The sequence below is a fragment of the Filicampus tigris genome, chromosome 14 (assembly GCF_054856515.1).
Source record: "Filicampus tigris isolate MCC_2025a chromosome 14, RoL_Ftig_1.0, whole genome shotgun sequence".
Lineage (NCBI taxonomy): Eukaryota > Metazoa > Chordata > Actinopteri > Syngnathiformes > Syngnathidae > Filicampus > Filicampus tigris.
This window is the reverse complement of record NC_141230.1, coordinates 11,911,766-11,931,382: the sequence shown is the minus strand read 5'-3', so window position 1 is coordinate 11,931,382 and position 19,617 is coordinate 11,911,766. Positions and strand designations below refer to the sequence as shown.

The following is a 19,617-nucleotide window of genomic DNA, read 5'->3' as shown; positions in this document are numbered from 1 at the left end:
ATATTAAAATGTATTGAGATGGTGAATTTTGAGTGACCGTCAGCTATAATTTATTCGTATGTATTTAATTGCACATAGAAAACAAAACAATATAACCAGTGTTATTGGAAGAAATTGTGCAGGTGAGATCAGAAAAGCCATATAGGGGTTATAAAATCGATCTCACTTCAATATACAACTTCATATTCAGTATGCAAACAGATCATTTTAAAACATTATCAAAAAGAATCTAAAATCATCTAAATCATCTAATGAAGTGACCGACGAGTTTATAGTATGTGAGTAAATAATAAATATGGCCCTGAGGAAAGAAAATGCAGAGAGAAGAAAAATAGAGCGCCCAGGTTGGTGAGTGCAGAGGTAAAACACATTTGCTTGTTTTACTGTGTTTTTATTAACAGATGGATTTTATGTATGACTGTCATGATCAGTGTGACGTATGTGTGAACTGTCACAAAACCTCAACCTAGTCAGTTTACTGTATCGAAAATACATGTATGCTTATTAAATACACATCATATACAGTAACTGTTCACATGTTCTGAAGTGGAATTGCTGATGTTGGGGGTCACGAGAATCAACCGGTTCAAATATGCCCATTACTCATCATCGTCGTCGTCGTCGTCCTCATCGTCGTCATCATCGTCGTCGTCATCATCATCCTCATCATCATCATCATCCTCGGTGTTGACTTTTCCAGAGAGGACATCTTCAATCCAGTCTTCCAGCTCCTGAGCCGAGGGCAGATCCTCCTCCTCTTCCATCAGCATCCACACGCTGTCGGCCTTCACGCACACACACACGCACACGCACGCACACGCACAGTGTTACTTGATAATGCCACACACTCACACACACCATGTCTTGCTGGACTCACATCGGTGACGTTGACGACTCCGATCTGCGGTCTGAACAGATCCACCTTGAAGGTCTTCTCCCAATAGGGGATCAACTGGAGGCATTCAAGTTATTGATTGAAATGATCTTCCGTTTCTTGTTGGCATGTAAAATGTATGAATGCTCACCAGGGGAAAGTCGTCGGGATCAATCCACACGATGCTGAGCTCAGGCAGGTGTGTGTTTTCCCGGGCCACCTCCTTCAGGATTTCCAAGAACTCGAAACCGTCTGTGAGGAACGACAAACTGCTAATCAGCCAGTGGCCGTACTCATTTGTAGTCTGGGCGCAAAGAGGCCAACATCATCTGCTATAAATGGAGTCTCAGAGTCTCCAGAAGTCTCCAATAACACCACAGTTGCCATTGTAGCGAAAGCTAACGTTTGCATGAGGCAGAATAACCCGACAAAATGGTGTAGTTTCAACATGTGAGGATATTGAGGGACCTATTTTCTTGCCATGCGCAAGTCAAGAGCAAAGTGCAGTCTAATTGTGTGCAAGTCCTTTCTATTGTCATTTTCGTAGGCAAAAATAGCCGTTTGCGCCACTGTGTGAAGTGAACACGGACTATTTGATTCCCGGCCAATCAAAGGGGTTCTTCTCATTCCCTTTAAATTCAGGTGAGGCGTGCGGTCTACAAGGCGGAAGAATAACAGATTGTTGTTGTTTTTTGACACATCAACACATTACAACATAAGACAAAGATAAGGACATTCAAACATTCCTTCCCATAAAAAAAATCAGCAAAAACAAAATATCTGTGGACAGATTTTTCTCTGTTGTCAAATTACACATACAGTATACTAAAGGAGTAATCATGACGTAAAACAGTCAAATGTTCTGCATGTAATTCATGTCTTAACTGTTATAAGTTAAGGAACCAAAAAAAAGTTATTTTATTCATTTTTTAAAATATGAATTGGCCAATTAATCGATTATCAGATTTTTATTCTGTCAAATATTAGAATCGGCATCAGCCTCAAAAAATCGGTTGAGCCGATTTGGACCAAACAGAACTTTACTTTAAGCACCTGTTGCCACATAAGGAACCGCATTTTCCTGCTGTCACCAAGTCTGGACTCGAATTAATAGACGTTAAGAACAATAAAGTAAACAATGTTCAAAAACAGCCTCTTAAAATATATTTTAATCATATTTAAATTACACGTACGTACATGTTGAAAGTGCCTTTCAGAGCACCTCATTACGAATCTCATGCCTCTGGAGGTCCTTAGGACCCTCTGAAATGTTTATTTACCTGTCCACCATCCACCTAAAATGGTTCTGTGACCCACCAGTTGAGCATAACTGTTATTGACAGTGCCAGAACCAGAAAAATACCACGTGATGGAATATAATGAATCCTAACCATAACAAAGGAATCCATCAATTTATCACGGCTGTGGGAGATAAAATAGATTGATGAATGACACAGTTGTTTTTTTTTCCTTCAGCTAAAAAAAATCAACAAAAAAAACAGTTGGAGACATTGAGACATTGGTTGGAAAAGGAAATGGAAAACAACAATGTACTCTTTGATGATATTTTTTTTTCCATGTATACGACTTCCGCGAAAACTAGTATGCTCAAGGGGCACTCCGCCATAATGACGAACATCTGAATTTGTCTCCTTGTTTGTCCAAACAGGAAGTCCTTTGAGTTCCTTTAATAGAAATGGTACCAAGCCATCAAATTCTCATTATGTAACTGCAAAAGCTGAAATGTTTTTCAATATTATTGTGGGCAGGGGTAGCCATCTCTCTGTCATAATGTGGCCTCTGTAAAGCTTCGTACCCAAAAAATCTGAATACATGTCCTGTTAGTCGCTTACAAATTGCCCGATCATAATGCATGATTGGCCTGCATTTGATTATGTGATTATTAGAAAACTTGTTTTGAACAGAAGTCAAGGAAAACAAAATACATAAAGTAACATAGTGGGTCGGCTCTGGCCTGAGTGTCTTGAGTGTGACACCTATGCTGAAGGACATGAAAGGTGTTTCAGACAATGACAAGGTCTCGCTTACCTGGGTCCTCCTCCTCTGCAAAAGCCACAATATGGATGCCCTCGATGTCATCCTCCTGAAAACAAACCAAACACGTCAAGTAAAAACGAGGGGAGGCGGTGATGAATTAGCCGTTGCTAAAGTTTGCTTTCCATTGCAGCTTACCCAGGTCTCAAACATGTCCTCTGCACGCAGCTTTCTCAAAGTGGGCCTGAAGACACACAAATGAGTAACGATACAACACCATGAAAAGCACATTCAAAGCGAAAGTCAACCCAAACATATTTTTTTCAAGAATATGTTCCCAGCAGGCCCACTAGTTGAAACACGGTATTCTGATTAATTTAGAGTTTGAGGAATATAAGTTAAGCAGCAAAATGCACTCGTTTTTAGCCATCTCAGGGGGCGGCCATTTTGTCTTCTGACAACTGAAAATGACATCGCAACTGCTCACAACGACCAATCACGGCTGACCTGTTTTCTTTATCTGAGCCGTATTCCCGTGCCTCACAGTTCAGAGGTCGTGGGTTCGATCCCGGCTATACATATATATATATTTTATATATATATATATATGCCCGTGTGTTGGAAATGTTGACAAAAAAGTGAAAAGGTCCATATAGAGGTGTATTTTTCAGCTATTGTATGTTTTCTTCAAGCTAAACTAATTAATTACTCCCAGTCAAGCCACACAATAAATGAAGCCTTCCTGAGCATTCATCCGTGTGAGGAGGCACTTCCTGTTTCCACGTCATTGTTTGTTTACCGTCTGTGCTCATTGATGAATTCGACCAGGTCGTCCTCAGAATGAGGTTTTCCCGGGATGGTGACGGGCTCCTCCATGAAGGGCTCATAGAAGTCCACCTCGTTCAGCTTCAGGGTCAGCTCTTTGGCCACCTGAAGTGATGAATACATTCAAAACACACGGCGCACCAGGGAGACGACGGAATGTTTGCGCGCTCACTCACAGATTTGTCAAAGGTGGCAAAGAACTTGATGTAGGGTTGAAATTGCTCGGCGGCCTCCTTGAACGCGTCATAATCTAAAGATGCGAGAAGGGCGTTATCTCACAAGCCTCCTCCTCTATTAGTGTGACATTTGCACGTCGCCCAGTCAGAAATAGATGAACTTTGAGCCGCGCTTTGCGCTCCCACACACGGTCGCGGATGTGACAGCAGCTGCGCTGAGCAGATGGGATAAAAATGGAGCCGCAAATCCGCTGAGATGAGGCGGCAAAATTGCACTGATGAAGTAGCACTGTGTTCCTTTAATTGAAAGCAGATAGTAGACACAGCGGCACCAAGACACTATAGTGGTCAGTGGCAGGCAAAAGAGGCGGTGGTCCCGGGTGTCCACCTGAGGTAGGGGGTGGGGGGGTGGCATCCACTAACAACCCCCCATCAAAGAAAAATGTAGAATGGGCAAAATTACTTATGGCCGGTCAAATACTCCAGACATAGACCCGACACAAAATATTTTTGTTTCGTAATTACCACCATGACCCATACCAGATTCAACAGATTACAAGGTTTTCTTTCCCTCTGGTATACATTTTATATTTAATGTAAGGACATGATTGTAGTGGTATTGCTATGTTCAAATAATTTTATCACATTCGTCATTGGGCTGTTTTTTTAGTACGGTAAAATCACCAGTACACATTGCTAACAAAAAAAAAATCTGGGCGAACTGTTGAACTCCTACTTGAAGATATATACTGAAAGTAAAACAACTCTAATTATTTTAGAGCAAACAACTTGCTTGCTTTGTTGTGCTAACTAACATGGTTGCCATCCATTTTTATCAACCTTAAATTGCTGTTTTTGCCCCAAAATACAAATTGTGATTTTTTACAACGTATTTGATGCCAATCCAAAAAGATTGGTAATTTCCTATAGTTGCCACATAATGACGGCAAAAGCGCCTTTTTTTCTATTCGACAAAGTTATGGATGTTGTACAGCTACTGGCCAAGCTTGCATATTGTAACGTTGCTGTTTTTCTTTGGCGTTTGGGCGGATTAAGATTGAGCCCTTTTCACAACTGGCACAACGTCACCTGTTTTTTTTTGAAAATGTAAAATGGGAACTTCTCGTTCTTGTCCCTTACGCTCTGAGTCCTCGCCCTTGAAGTAACCGATGACGCGGATGTCCTCCTCCATCCTGTCGAAGGCCCTCAGCTCCAAAGCGTTGTCTATCACTTCCACAGGCTCCTCCAAAAGCTGCCACAATGAAATATAGAAATTTCATTTGGCATTCTAATGGCACAGTGCTTAGCGCGTCTGAAAGAGTTATGGTTTCAAAACAGGATTATGATTTTAAATTGTGTTCTATATTAGGGTTTCAAATAAGGATTTGTTTTGAAATTAGATGTTGAAACCTGTATTAGGGTTTTACTGTAAACAGATGTACAGTTTCAAGTCATGGTTAGAGTTTCAAATGAGGGTTTCGAGACAGTGTTAGGGTTTCACATTAGAGTTTCAAAACAGTGTTTTGGTTTCAGATTAGGGTTTCACAATAGGGTTTCAAGAAGGGGGCCAGGGCTTCAAAGTTGGGTTTTAAAGGAGGGTTTCAATGGGCTTTCAAATTAGGGTTAGGGGTTCACTTCAGTTAGGATTTTAAATTATGACTCATACCAGGGTTAGGCTTTCAAATTAGGGTAAGGGTTTTAGATTAGGTCTTTAAAAAAGGATTAGGATTAAAATTAGGATTCCAAGACAGGGTAATGCTTTCAAATTGGGTATCTCTTTCATTTTATGTTAAAGGTTTCAAATTGGGGTTTCAAGCCTGGGCTTTACAAAAGGGTTCGGGTTTCAAGACAGTCAGAGTGCGGGTTCCAAATTTGTGCTTCAAGTTAGGGTTAGGGTTTTGAAGTAGGGTTTCAAGATAGGGATAGGGTCTCAAGTTATGGTTTGAAATTAGGTCTTGTGAGTGGTTGAACTCACGTCCAGCAAGAACTCCACCAGGGTGTTGGCAGAGAGCCAGCCGTCAAATTCAATCACACGATCGGCCTTGAACACGTACACGCTGCCTTCCTCCTCCAGGCCTGACACAGAAAATGGAAATCAAATCAAACTAAACAAAATCCAATCAAATCAAACAAAATAACTACAAATTACTTGTTCTTGTGCTCACTCTAAGATTTCCAGAACTGAAAAAAACCCATAAAAAAATCAAATTAAGCAAAATTACATTCAATTAAGTTAAATTAAATCATCTAAAATGTCCCTGCACGTTCAATTGCTTTTTAAATCTATTAAATACAAAATTGATTGACAACAAAAGAGCAAACTTTATTAAAAACAGTTTCATATTATTAATCATATGTCATGTTATTATATCATATATCATATCATATTATTAAAATAGTACAATTGTTAAGAATTTGAGTATTTTCAGCACAACTTAAATGTAAGTAAAACCTACGTACAAAAATTCAATACAATTAAGTAAAATATATATAATAAAATTACGCTATTTATATATAATAAAATTACCCTATTTTTAAAATTACATATACTCTAGTTCAGATACTTACGGAACCAAAATGTAAATACAATTACTATATTTGTCAGCAAATACAACGTATGTATTTATTTATTTTTTTTCACATTTTTCCCAATATTTGTTTAATATTTAGGCCTTCCCCCTTTACATGTATTGAATGTTTATCAGCGTTTTGGGAAGAATATTTATTGGTGAATTATTGGTGAGCCAGGCCTTCGAATAGTGGGGTCAACTGTACAGTAAAAAAACAAGTTGTTTAAATTGATTGGATAGATTGGTTCATCTTGTGATCGGATCCGTGATCAGTTTTTAAACTTGCGGATTGGCTATCAACTCCAAAATTCTGATCATGTAAAGCCGATTATTTAGTAACTAACACTATCAGATTATCATCATTGTTATTATAATTGTGTCATGTTAGCCCTTTACAAACACTGCTATGTACGCAGTAAATATTTTAGTCTAAAAAGACTATATTTGGTCCCAGTCTAAACAAAGTAAAATTATTTACACGAGGAAGAGAATAATATTCAGAGTAAATTTCATACAGAAAAATATTTGGAGAGTTATTTACTTGAAATAAACTATTATTTTTTTTTCCACTCAGAAATGCAAAGTAAATTTTACAAGGAGAGTTTTTGAGTCAATTTTAATTTTTTTTAATCATTTTTCTTTTTATCTACGAAAATTACTGTGTAGTCAATGAGGTGAGTGAAATAATTAACACACAGCTATATCATATTTATAAAATCATCACTCTTTCACATGGTGTATACTCGCCTAGTTTCTTCGACACCTTGGCATCTTTTTGGGAGTCGACCATTCCAAAGCCGACGTCTTTCTCCTCCATGACCTGAGCCACGAGCTGCACGTTAAACACAAGCCAAAAGTAAAAATAAAACATGCATGAGACAAATTTGAAATGCCATTTTACGGTCTTTTAATGACTTGGTGCAGCCACTTAATGGGAAGATGAAGGGGAGATTGTTGTACCCTGGAGGGCACAGAGACATAGTTACATAATTAGCCAGATTGTTCTAAAAATAGCACAAAAGTAAGAGTGTGGCAGTTGCTGCGATGTGAACGATCCCGCTCTGACACGGTGATTTATATTTGGATCACAATGCATTTGGATCACAAATGGAGGTACAGTAAGGCTGCAATTCTGTCCCTCAATCATTTGGGGCAGTTGACTTTCCCGCATTTCACAACAAAGAAAGATTTTACAGAACTGTTGTTCCTTGTATTGAACCCCAATTTAAAGATATAAGTATAAACAATTTAGCAAATCGTTTAGGAATAAACAATTCGCTTGTTGCCATAAATGTCCATGGATGCTTTTGTTGTTCTTTATAGTGTAATATAATGGTTAAGCACACTAGCAAATATCAAGTGCGCATTGCTGGCATGGGATTAAAGTCAACATGAAGCAAGAGGTCAGGACTGGTCTGTGTGTAACATGAGCTGCATTGTGCACATTGTTTCCAACAGTGTGCGATTCCAAAGGGGATTGACTTCAATCTGTATTCTGTGTTGTAAATGATCTTGAATTGGAAATGTATATGGGTTGATAACATCATTTATGAAACTCTTTGTATCACAAAGTCACTTTTTGAAATGGAGAGACACTTCGTCAGTACTGATTAATGCAAAGGGCTTACCAGTTTGATACACACCTCTGAAATAAATTTGCTCAAATTACATTTAATTCTAGGTTATTCATATTAATGATATTCCTCTATATGAAGACAATGATTTCTCACATTTCTCTCATGATTTAACCTGACATGGCAGGGAAGATAAATGGCGATATGCAACACTTGGGTTTTTATAAAACTCTGAGGGTGTTTGCATTTTTGAATGATCACTTGTAAAACATTCCCAGGAAATCACAATGTCCCATCACTTGTTTTTAGAGTTGTTTTTAGAAGAGGCTAGCAGGCTACTTATGTGGTGCTTGCAGGCGGCCATGTTGGTGACCCCCTGCTCTAAGACTTCAGAAATAAAATGCAAATAAAATCGATTAAAAAAAATAGTATTATCATAAAAAAAATAAAATTAAATTGCCTGTTCATATACTGCACCCTAAGACAGGAGTTTAAACAAATTTGAAAATAGAGTAAAATTTAAATGAAATATAATTAAATTAAATACAGTAAAACAACTTATTTTAAATTCAACTAAAAAATACATGTTTATATACGCTTAACTTAATTATGCTGAACTGGAATATAAATAATTTTGAGAGAATGATATCAAATAAAATAAAATGTAAAATAAATTAAGGTCAACTAAAGTGAAAATAACTGAATTAAGTGAAATTGAATCAAATAAAGTAAAATAAAAGGCTTACAGAACTGAAATGTAATTAAAATGAAATAAAATACAATTGAATAACATATATTTTTGAAAATACATTAAGCTTAATATAAGTTGAATACAAGTTACGGACCTGGAATGTAAACAAAAGGAAATTAAATTGTGTAGAGCCAAATCAAACATGAAAAATGTATGTGTTCACAAAAAGTAAAGTTCAATTAAATCAATTGGAATAACCTTAAATAAATGGATTGGAAAATGTTTTTATACACCGTAAGATAAAGACTCAAGAAGATATATGCAAATACAGTTACTCATTTACTAAAGTTATGTTATTACAATTATCAACTTTACTATTATTACTGACCCTTTCCAGTCATTGCAGTGTTGTCAGCGAGCTCCTGCATCGTGAAAACAATTTCAAGCGCATGATATTGGTCGAGTGGCATCTAGTGGTCTGTTGGAGCCTTGCTGCAACTTGACTCCCTCCTCCTGAGGCCGCAACAATGTGGCCTTCAGGTGTCAGTGTGTACTTGAACATAAATAATTGAGTAGACGTGCTATATTACAGTTTGATTTTTTTCTTTTGATTGTCGCATGAGAAGCAACTCCATTCCGCATTGACTTCGGGAATGTCCGTCTGCATGCAGAGAACCTACTCTTCAAGCCTATTGATTTGCAATACGTTCAGTGAATTAGAAACACCACGATTCATCCCCAATGCGTAAGATATAAGGGTTATTATTTCGGTTTCTTTAAAAGGAGCGTATCTCCCATCATGCTTCATTCCTCGAACCTCCAGCACCAGCTCGGTCATCTGATGTTGTTTCTGCTGCTCCTTGCCATCCGCCACGGGCTCGTGGTAGAACAGGCACAGCATGTTGTACTGCTTCAAGGCCTTCTTGTAGTTCTTGTCGTTGATGTCCAGAACGCGGTCTTTGCCGTCGTACTGCGGGAACTCCAGGCCCTTCTCGGCAGGGGCCACGGGCACCAGGCCGAGGCATGGGAGCAGGAACAACCAGAGGGTGAGCATGGTCCTCAGTCCCAAGCTCCAAAAAGTCCCAGAAGTGTGCTTTGGGTTTTTAGTCGCAAAGGTCACGCGGGCCCTGAGAGAGGTTATGAGAGGAAGTGTGAAGGTTCAAGAAAAACGTCCATCAGTGGTCCCGAGTTATCCCAAGAAATCCCACTTTTCCGTGCATCCTTTATTTCCGCCTGCTCCTCTTGCTCCTTCACGCCTCGACAGAGGAGCGCACGGTCCGGCCTGTGTAGGGGGCTGACCGAGAAGAAGGAAAGCCATACATAGCAGTGCTCCACCTCCGCCCGTGAGGGGTAGGCCCATTTTTAGGAGAGCAGTTGTTTGAAGGCTAAAAATAAACGTCCGAGTGAGAAAGAGAGGCGGCTTACTGGGGGCTGGACGGCTGGATGGCCGTGATCTCGAGCTTTAGCGGGGTTTGGTTATTTTGGGAGCAAACCAAAAACAAAGTGTGATTTAGCACTTTGAGGAGATAACGGCAGAGTATTTTAAATGACAGCTCATATCTGCCGACAGGTGTGTGCAAAAGGGCAACTTGAATACCTACTAGCATTATGTTTGTTATTAGTTTAGGGCTCCGTGTGGAAGGACTTTGCCAAAAAATGTCTTTAAAAGCCACAAATGTTTTTGAATAATAGGTCCGCAAACAAGTAGAGAAAAACACTGCAGACGAAAGCGAATGCAAAAAGACAAATTGAAGAACAAAGTGACGGCATCAAGACCCACAGACAAATCAATAAAAATAAAGAACAACACCTAAAGACAGAAATGAAGGCAACGGGACCCACAACGCATCAGGAAACAAACAGGAAAAGGGAAAAGTGGAGCTCCCCCAGAAACCTACTGACAATAATCAAGACAAAAATGAAGGCACAAAGACTCACAAAAAGCAGAAAAGAAATACTTTAAAAAAAAAAATTGAAGGCAAAATTACTCCAAAACAGGGCGGCACGGTGGTCGACCGGTTAGCACGTCCGCCTCACAGTTCAGAGGTCGTAAGGTTCGATCCCGGCTCCGGCCTCCCTGCGTGGAGTTTGCATGTTCTCCCCGTGCCTGCGTGGGTTTTCTCCGGGTACTCCGGTTTCCTCCCACATTCCAAAAACATGCTTGGTAGCTTAATTGGACACTCGAAATTGCCCGTGGTGTGATTGTGAGTGCGGATGTTTGTTTGTCTCTGTGTGCCCTGCGATTGGCTGACAACCAATTCAGGGTGTCCCCCGCCTACTGCCCGAAGACAGCTGGGATAGGCTCCAGCACTCCCCGCGACCCTTGTGAGGATAAGCGGTATGGATAATGGATGGATGGATGACTCCAAAAACAGGCAGAAAAAAGAGCACAGCAGGTCTCACAAATAAGTAGGGAACAAATAAGACAAAAGTGACAAGACTCATAAACAAACAGCAAGCAACGCTTGATTGAATCCAAAGAAGGAAAGCAAACAGAGCCTTTTGAGGCTGATGTATTGCTCTGTTTTTCCACAGCAGACACTTTCACTTAGAGGCACTAACAACATTAACGGGCTCTGTTTGAGCCTCACTCATGTCCTCTCAAGTCAAGGCACATTCACAAAGTTCAATGACTGTTACACTCGATAGCCTCAACATGACATACACCTGCACATCCTAAATATGCAGTGAATCCATACCCCAGTTTGAGTTCATTTGTCAGTATGTTGCAGTTGCCGCTCTGACATTCATCGAACATGTGATCCTGAATGACAAATACCTGATGACACTCCAGAGGATCTTCTCCGTCTGGGTCCCATCCAGCAGTACCATTGCACCTCCCGTTAGCATGGTGATGATCCAAAACACCCCGAAGGGATGGCGGGGGGGTCTTCCAGAAGAGCAGTCAGGTTCACACAGCTAGCTGGGAGACAAACAAGGAACATTTTTCAAGATAGATAAATGGATACTTGAATGCTGTATGTGCAGTACAGAGCAAGATTTGTAGGAAGTGAAGATACGTCGAGTAAAATCAGGATGGTAAAGAACTGAAAATATGCAAGAATCCTAAATCCCCCATAAATGTGCATGAATTGAAATAAAATGGAACATGAGTTAAATAAAATCAATAAATGCAATTAAATAACAAATATAAATGCTATATATAATAATGATAAGAAATAATAAAATACAGAAAGAAATCAATTAAAACAACAAATGTGTATGAATAATATACAGTAAATATCAAGTATCTAAATATAATAGAATACAATGGAACAGAATTTCAATTAAATCCAAAAAATATTAATCTATAAAACAATAGAAAAAAGTTTATAAATAATCAAATAAAATACAATCAAACTGGAAAATCTCTATACTGTACAGTAAAATAATAAATGAAGTAGATTATAGTATAACTATTTTTTAAGTGGCATGCAGATTGGCAAATTACTACAACTAATAAATTATATATTTGAGTTTTATTAAATGTAAGTAAATAAAATATGAACATACCCTATTTGGAATTAAAATACATTAATGTCGAAATTTTCAATAAATAAAATAGAAATGTATTGTAATAGCAATACAATGAGAAAAATAACATAATACATAATCAATCAATAAGTGTGTGAATACATTGAAAATAAATCATTTTAACTTTAAAAATTATTGAACAAACGGATGAACAAACAGATGTATGACAAATTATTCAATTATATTTGATTAAAAACTGACTGCATTGCTGCTTTGTTAATGACTTAAATGCACCCATAGGGGGAGCTCCAGACAAGATAATGTGGAGATTTGCCCATGTCCTTCTTGCACTCTGCTCTTGAAGCTTCTCCAGGCAAAAGGTGCAGACACGTGACCCCACACTGTTGCATGTCTTTAATAAACGTACAGTTAAGGCAAGTTATGGAACACTGGGCCTTGGTTTGTACTAATTTATCGAGCTGTATTAATGCTGGCCATATGAACGGCAGCCTGGAGTCAACCCACACCCTTGCTCAAGGACACTTAAGCATCAATTTTGCAGACAACAAGGCTTTAGCATAAACAACAGCATAACTACAAAGCAACTATATATATATATATATATATATATATATATATATATATATATATATATATATATATATATATATATATATATATATATATGTATGTATGTATGTATGTGTGTGTGTGTGTGTGTGAGTGTGTGTGCGTGTAATGTAAGAGCTAAAGAGTGTAAATGAACCCGCAGCTTGGAAAATTCCACACTCCAAAGGGGTGGTGGCCAGTTGACCAGAGCCAATAAAAATGCAGCAAAGAAATGTGACTTATTTGGCACACAGCATTGTTCTTGTAATGCTAAATCAAACATGACCGAGTGCATCATTTCCAACTAATCCTAACTGTGGTACAAGAAATCAAGCAGAACTTTCGACCTCTGATTTCTGGTCAACTTTTTCAGTTCTGCTTATTCCCTTGTCATGGCATCCAACAGCATCTTAAATAGCATTAGGGATTGTTCTGTTTTTAACCTCAGGAATTTTGCTCTTAGCTCCCATTGACCAAAACGTTACAACACAGTGCCTGTCGAAATGACACTGGGACTGGTCCAAAATGTTTGGAATCCTTCTTGAAAAGGACAATCAGCCAAAGCACTTAAAAGCAAATAAATAACAATAATAATAATAATCATAATAATAATAATAATAACAATAAAGCCAGGAACAGGACACAAAGTCCTGACAAGAAAAGTGAAAATCGTAGATATCTATAATGACAAACACATTAACATGAATGGCAAGTGCTGTGCTGACATTTGTATTCGGCGAAATCATATTGCAGATTGATTAAATTCAATTTTGATTAAGCAAAATTTTATTACAGATATCGTCATCTGTAGGTTTGACTATCGGTAGTTGCAATTATGGTACAGATATCGTGACTCAAAATTCCAACTAATCATAATGTAATCACGATTTGTCAGAAAGACAATATCTACAATGTAAAATATTGAATCCTCTTGCCATACTTACCAGCAGATCAGTTTTTCACATTCACCTCGGCCAATAGCGATCCGGACCTTTCTCTGCATCATCTTGAGAAGTTTACCAGTGTCAATTCATGCGCGGTTACTTTTGCACTTGCATGACTGTAAGGAATTTTAAAATATGAATTGTTTCCAAAAATATATGCTGTGTAAAAATGTAAACATGTGTGCAGAAATGAACAATTCAAGGTTTGAGATTGAAGTGGCATGACCTCTGTGTCTTAGCTCAAAAGAGAGCAAAGCGTGTCGAGTGATGCACTGCCAAGTCAGCGATGGTGTGGCGTTGCGTGTCAAGCAAGGTGCAAAACACACCGAGGGGCTCAACAAACCGGCGGCACTGTGACATAACACGCGAGGTCCGCTCGAACGGCGGTCGTCAGACACGGCGACGACTACGCAACCTCCGAGGCAAAGCTGAACATTTGCAGAAAAAAAGCAGATGGTTCATCAAGTCGCGTGTTACATAAACGTTAACTTTGCATGCATTCATAACATAACACATGCATTAATCAACACATTTGCTGTAAGTAACATACATCACAACTATAAATGACTACAATATGTACTTTGTTTCGCCCTTGTTTGTTGGCCTTCTTATTTGGGAATGCCGAGCACTTAACCAGGAATGCAATGCAGTGATCCCTATGATCCGTCACTTTCCTGGCCTAAGCTGGGGATGATTCCCTTGTACTTTTCCACATAAGCACCTATTCCCTCATCCAGTTCCACCTTCTACCTTCAATGAGGGTGAACACTGATAAGACATAACCTGATAAGAGACACTACAGTCACTTGGAATAGTCTTGAAAAACTGCAGAACGCCAGAAGAATTGAATTTGGGATACTTGAATATATTTAACATTTACTACATAGTCATTTAATGAACATAAGCCTACATTTTTATTAATCATGTTTTGGTCTTTTATTATATATTTACACTGCCCTTACACTGTTTTTTTGTCAAAAGAATATAGGACGGTCAAGACCAAAAGTTAAAAAAAACAACACTTTTATGCAAGTGTACTTATTCATATAATCGTTACAGCCAGGTGAGAACATTCAGGGACTAGCTGATCATTATAACAACAAAATGAAGATATGTAAGTTTGATCCATCTGTGTATTTATTAGTTGTTTTCATGCACTTAACCATTATCACTGAACAAAACATCGTCAACCCCTTAAAATGATATCGTCTAAGTCATATTTTGACAAAATTAATTTTTTTGCCTTAAACATCTCAGGATTCTGGCCACCTCTGGTAAAATCAGCTGCATCCTTAGTTAAACAGATCATTCAATTTTACGCATGGAACGAAATTATTAACACATATAAGATCATCAGAAAGTGGTTCAGTTGTTCGTGTTTTCTGAAAACGCAGCAAAAATGACTTGAGGCGATTATTCCAAGAGGTTGACGATATGCTAACACAGCTAAATGTGTTATGTTTGGGTTTTTTTAGTTTTGTATTTTCAGCATTTGTCTGTCTCGTCAATGATTGTGTCCACCTGTCTGCATTCCACCCCCTTGTGTTAGCCAATCAGCCTTGTGTATCTCGTCCAGGTGTTTCTCGTTGTCTCGTCAGTATGCTTGTATTTAAGTTCCTAGTTTTTGTTCAGTCCTGGTCAGATCATTGTCGTTTTTTTTTTTTTTTTTTTGCAGACTTGTTTATGCTGTATTTTTGTTGATTAAATACTTTCTTCAGTACGCCCTGCTTCTCCTGCCACCCTGCATTTGGGTCCTCTATCCTGCAAACGTGACAAAATGTGTGTGATTGCATAAAGGCTAATGAACAGTTATTAGTTTCTCTAAAACTTAACTGTCCAGCACCTCTAAACCTGGTATCAATATTTGTTTTGTTTTTAGAGTTATTGTTGTGTTTGATGCTAATTTGATCATCTCTAGCAAGCTAACGAGCTGTGCAATATGCTAATCATTAGTGATGGGAGACAACATTCAGGAAAGATCTGATTGCTGTAACACAAAAATAAATTAAAATGTGTAAAGTTAGTTATCCATTCATCCATCCATCCTTCCATTATCTAAACCGCTTGTCTCATGTATTGTACTTATAATTGGACTATTTATTATGCTCCTTCCCCCGTACAAAGTCAACAAAGCACCAAAATTAAAAGTTTACCTAACGTAAGTGTCTGTAATGGCCTGAAGGCTAATCAACAGTTTATAATATGAACATTTCTGACTGTTATGCGACTAGATTTTGTTGTCCATGGGAAACTAGCTATTGAAAGCTATCAAGTTAATAACAAAATAGTGGGTACATAATTGCGTCAAGTGTATTTAGTGTATGATAAATTTAAGATGAAGACTGAAGGGTTATCTTCTGTCTTTCAATTAGTGATTGTTGCCTCTCGATTATATCAGCCTTCTCTCCTTTGTATCCATTTTCCAGATCTGGCCCAGAAAGCAGATACACTCTCACTATTTTTAAAAGCAAATTTAAAAACCTTCTTTGATAACGCTGATGGTCACGGTTGATTTATGGTCAGGTCGTCATATTTCTGTGGTGTTGATGGTCAGCAACGACATAATCTCGTTCTTTAGACTTACTTCTGCGACGGTGAACGACTACGGCGCTCTGGTTTTATTTTGAGAATGGTGGAACTGTGCATTCATATTCTCATTTGACTTCTGTGACGATGGACTGACATGAAATGACATGGGTTCTCTCAGTTGACAACTAACAGTTTGGACCTTGTCCAGTGCCTACATCATTTTCTGTCATGGGTGACGGACAGTTGCATAACATGACCTGTTTACTGTTTTTCCTACTCATCTGTATTCTTCTCTAGTTTACCCGTAAGTCTTTGTTCCAGTTTGACAACTAGACTAACTAAATGTTCTTGTTTTTCAGTTCATATCTTTGTCTCTGAGATACTGGACACTTATGTTCTTCTGTTTCACTGGGATGACCAATCCATTAATTAGACTATCCATTAATGACTAACCTCTTTCTTTGTTCCCCTTTGCTGAAGGTGCCCCTGCTTCTTTCACCTCATCTCTTTTTATTATATCCTATCTTTCTCTCTATCACTCAATCTAAACCGAACTGGTCAAGGCAGTATCTTCTTGGGTCTGATGGATGTTTCCTTCCATGAGGGAGTTTCACCTTGCCTCTGTCTCTAAGTGCCTGGGGTTTTGTTGAGAGTGCGTTCTGAGAAAGGGGCCTTGACATAACTTCTGTTGTGAATTGGAACTATACAAATAAAACTGAATTGAATTGACAGCCCATGCCAAGTTTATCATTCGGGCACTCGGGACAATGTGATGGGTCAAAAAGACAAAAGAAAATGATACGATAAGGGTCCAAACATCAGACAGATGAAACATAAACAAACTTTGTTGTAACCTGAGGCGTCACTCACGTGTCTTTTAACTTTTCCATTCACCTTCACCTACATTCTCAAGTTATGAGTTCAAAGTCCCCAAGCAATAGAGATAAAGACTTGTTTTGCTTTGTCTACATTGGAGCTAACGGGATTCATAACATATTTTTAGAACTAATTTGCCATATCAACAAAATGCACAATCAGAAATTGATCAGAAATCAGAAACAACGCTGCCTTGCTCTTATCTTAAATAAAGAAAGGAAGTGTGGGATTGATTCTCATGCAATATGTAGCATTCCCCTGAGATTGTGTTTCCTGCTTTCTCTATATTTGCACGTCCCCTTGTGCTATCAAGGGGCTATTAAATAGGTTTATGGGGACAATCTCAGGAATTCCACAAGACTTTGTTTAGAGGTGGGGTTTTTATTCGGCGACTAAGGCAAATGTTCGTTGGCCAACATATTTAGCACTCCCATAAATAAAAGTGCTTACGAAAGAAGAAAGACGTCCTCTCGTTGCCACACTCTTGATTGACATCCAAGTTCCGGGAGAAGCTTGAGGACAATCCGAAAGAGTCACCCCACTTCACAGTGCATGTGACGACGCGACTAATTGGCCTGCTTCCTTTTCGAACCCTGTCACAAATCAATGATTTCGGAAATATTTTTGCCCCAACAGATACTTCCTTTTGCTAAAAATAATGTAGTTACAAGTCCATGAAGTATTGCTTGACAGGATTCTACTGAGTGGGATTTGAAATCCAGTTCACCTGTCAAGAGTACAGAGTGACCATCTTATGTTCCACTTGTCAATTGGTTCCAAACAAATTTTGGATGAAATGGATCCAATTATGGTTTTCTCCAACTACTCCGACTTTTTACAGTATTTCAAAAGCTCATTACATTAATTAAAGACTCCAAATTTTTCATAAGGTGTGAATGTGAGTGTTACTAGTCCAAAATTTGGAAACACCTTCAAATTCAAATGGTCTCAAAACATATTAAAGGGTGTATTCACACCATTAGAGTCCTTTGGTCCGCTTGTTTGGCCCGGACTAAATGCGGACTTGATTTTGTGGCCCGTAATTCACACTGTACATATTCTATATGAACTATATTCTGTAAACCAAGGGTGCCCATTAGGTAGACCGTGAGCTACCAGTAGCTCACAAAGGGAATGTCGGTAGCGCTCATTGCATTTACTCAATCGCTGCCAGCTCTCGCAGTTTTCTGCTATTTATATGGCTGCCTGTAACTGGCAGTCAATGAGTTAAAAAAAAAAGAACAAAAAAACTCCTGCCTGTCATCCGTGAGAATTTAAATAAACTCCTCCCTATTATCCGTGTGAAATTTGGCACTTCATTGATATACAGTACAAGGCAACCAGTCATATCAGGTATGATCAACATTATGTGCTAATATTTCCCACGACGCTCAACTATGGCAGCTTGTTTAGCCCAAAAAGTCGCACGTAACTTGTATTTGTTTAAGATTGGCAGTGGTTTGTATTCAGACCTGAGTCTATTTGGAAGTGCACTGAGGCCTCCTCAAAAAAGTAAGTCTTGGTCCAGTTGTTTGATCTGCACCAAGATTTGTTTGTGTGTATTCACACCTGTATAAAAGGGCCGGACTAGCGTGGGACACGAAGCCTGGTCCATTTAACCCATATACAGTGTTCAGGTTTGTCTGACACGTTTTCAGTTTTTATCAAAAGAAAAATGACAAAAGGCATATCTGAAACCTTCCCCTGTCATAACACACAGTTATGGGATTTTTTTTAATTACATTTTATTGAAAAAAAAAATGAGTAGCACATTAATTCATAAATGTGATCTAACAAAGGTAAAGGCAAAGGGCAAATATTAACAATGTTTACTGTTCGTATGACTTCCATTTGGGATGTAGTAAACATCTGTTGAGTATTTTAATAGAAAATGTATTGTGTTGCTTTGAAAACCCAAAACACCAGTAGGTCCACCAGACCTATGAAGAGTGGCAGAGTAACAAAAATACGAACACTACACAATGGTTAAAGAGGGCTAAACAGCGCAGTGTTGTGAATGTACCCCTAAGAGGTCGAGAAATTCAAGCTACAACTCTTGATAATGCACAACTGTGGATTTTCTCCGGGTATTCCAAAAACATGCATGGTAAGTTGATTGGACTCTCTGAATTGCCCCTAGGTGTGATTGTGAGTGCGTATGTTTGTCTCTGTGTGCCCTGCGATTGGCTGGCAACCAATTCGGGGTGTCCCGCGCCTACTGCCCGAAGACAGCTGGGATAGGCTCCAGCACGCCCCGCGACCCTTGTGAGGAGAAGCGGTATCGATGATGGATGGATGGATGGATGGATAAACATTTTTGGGTTTTTGTTAACCAAATAATTCCAACAATATTTTTTCATTAGGTTGATGATGGCTTAAGTATTAATGCACATTTCAGTATTTTTTTTTTTTCCAATAATGAAAACACTGAATTGGAGAGTGTTTCTAAAATGTTTGACTGGTACTGTATGTGCCTTGCG

General features: G+C 38.6%; 1 protein-coding gene across 1 annotated transcript; it reads right to left on the bottom strand.

Annotated features, from left to right (window-relative positions):
- Nucleotides 1-370: 370 nt before the first annotated feature.
- Nucleotides 371-9,981, bottom strand: casq2 (calsequestrin 2). The gene is made up of 11 exons (XM_086051457.1): nucleotides 9,523-9,981; nucleotides 7,188-7,272; nucleotides 5,846-5,946; nucleotides 5,011-5,122; nucleotides 3,871-3,944; nucleotides 3,669-3,799; nucleotides 3,068-3,113; nucleotides 2,924-2,978; nucleotides 1,026-1,126; nucleotides 878-952; nucleotides 371-785 (listed from the first exon to the last, which is right to left on the bottom strand). Exons 1-11 carry the CDS (start codon nucleotides 9,757-9,759, stop codon nucleotides 600-602), a joined length of 1,203 nt encoding a protein of 400 aa, XP_085907583.1. The 5' UTR covers nucleotides 9,760-9,981; the 3' UTR covers nucleotides 371-599.
- Nucleotides 9,982-19,617: the final 9,636 nt, after the last annotated feature.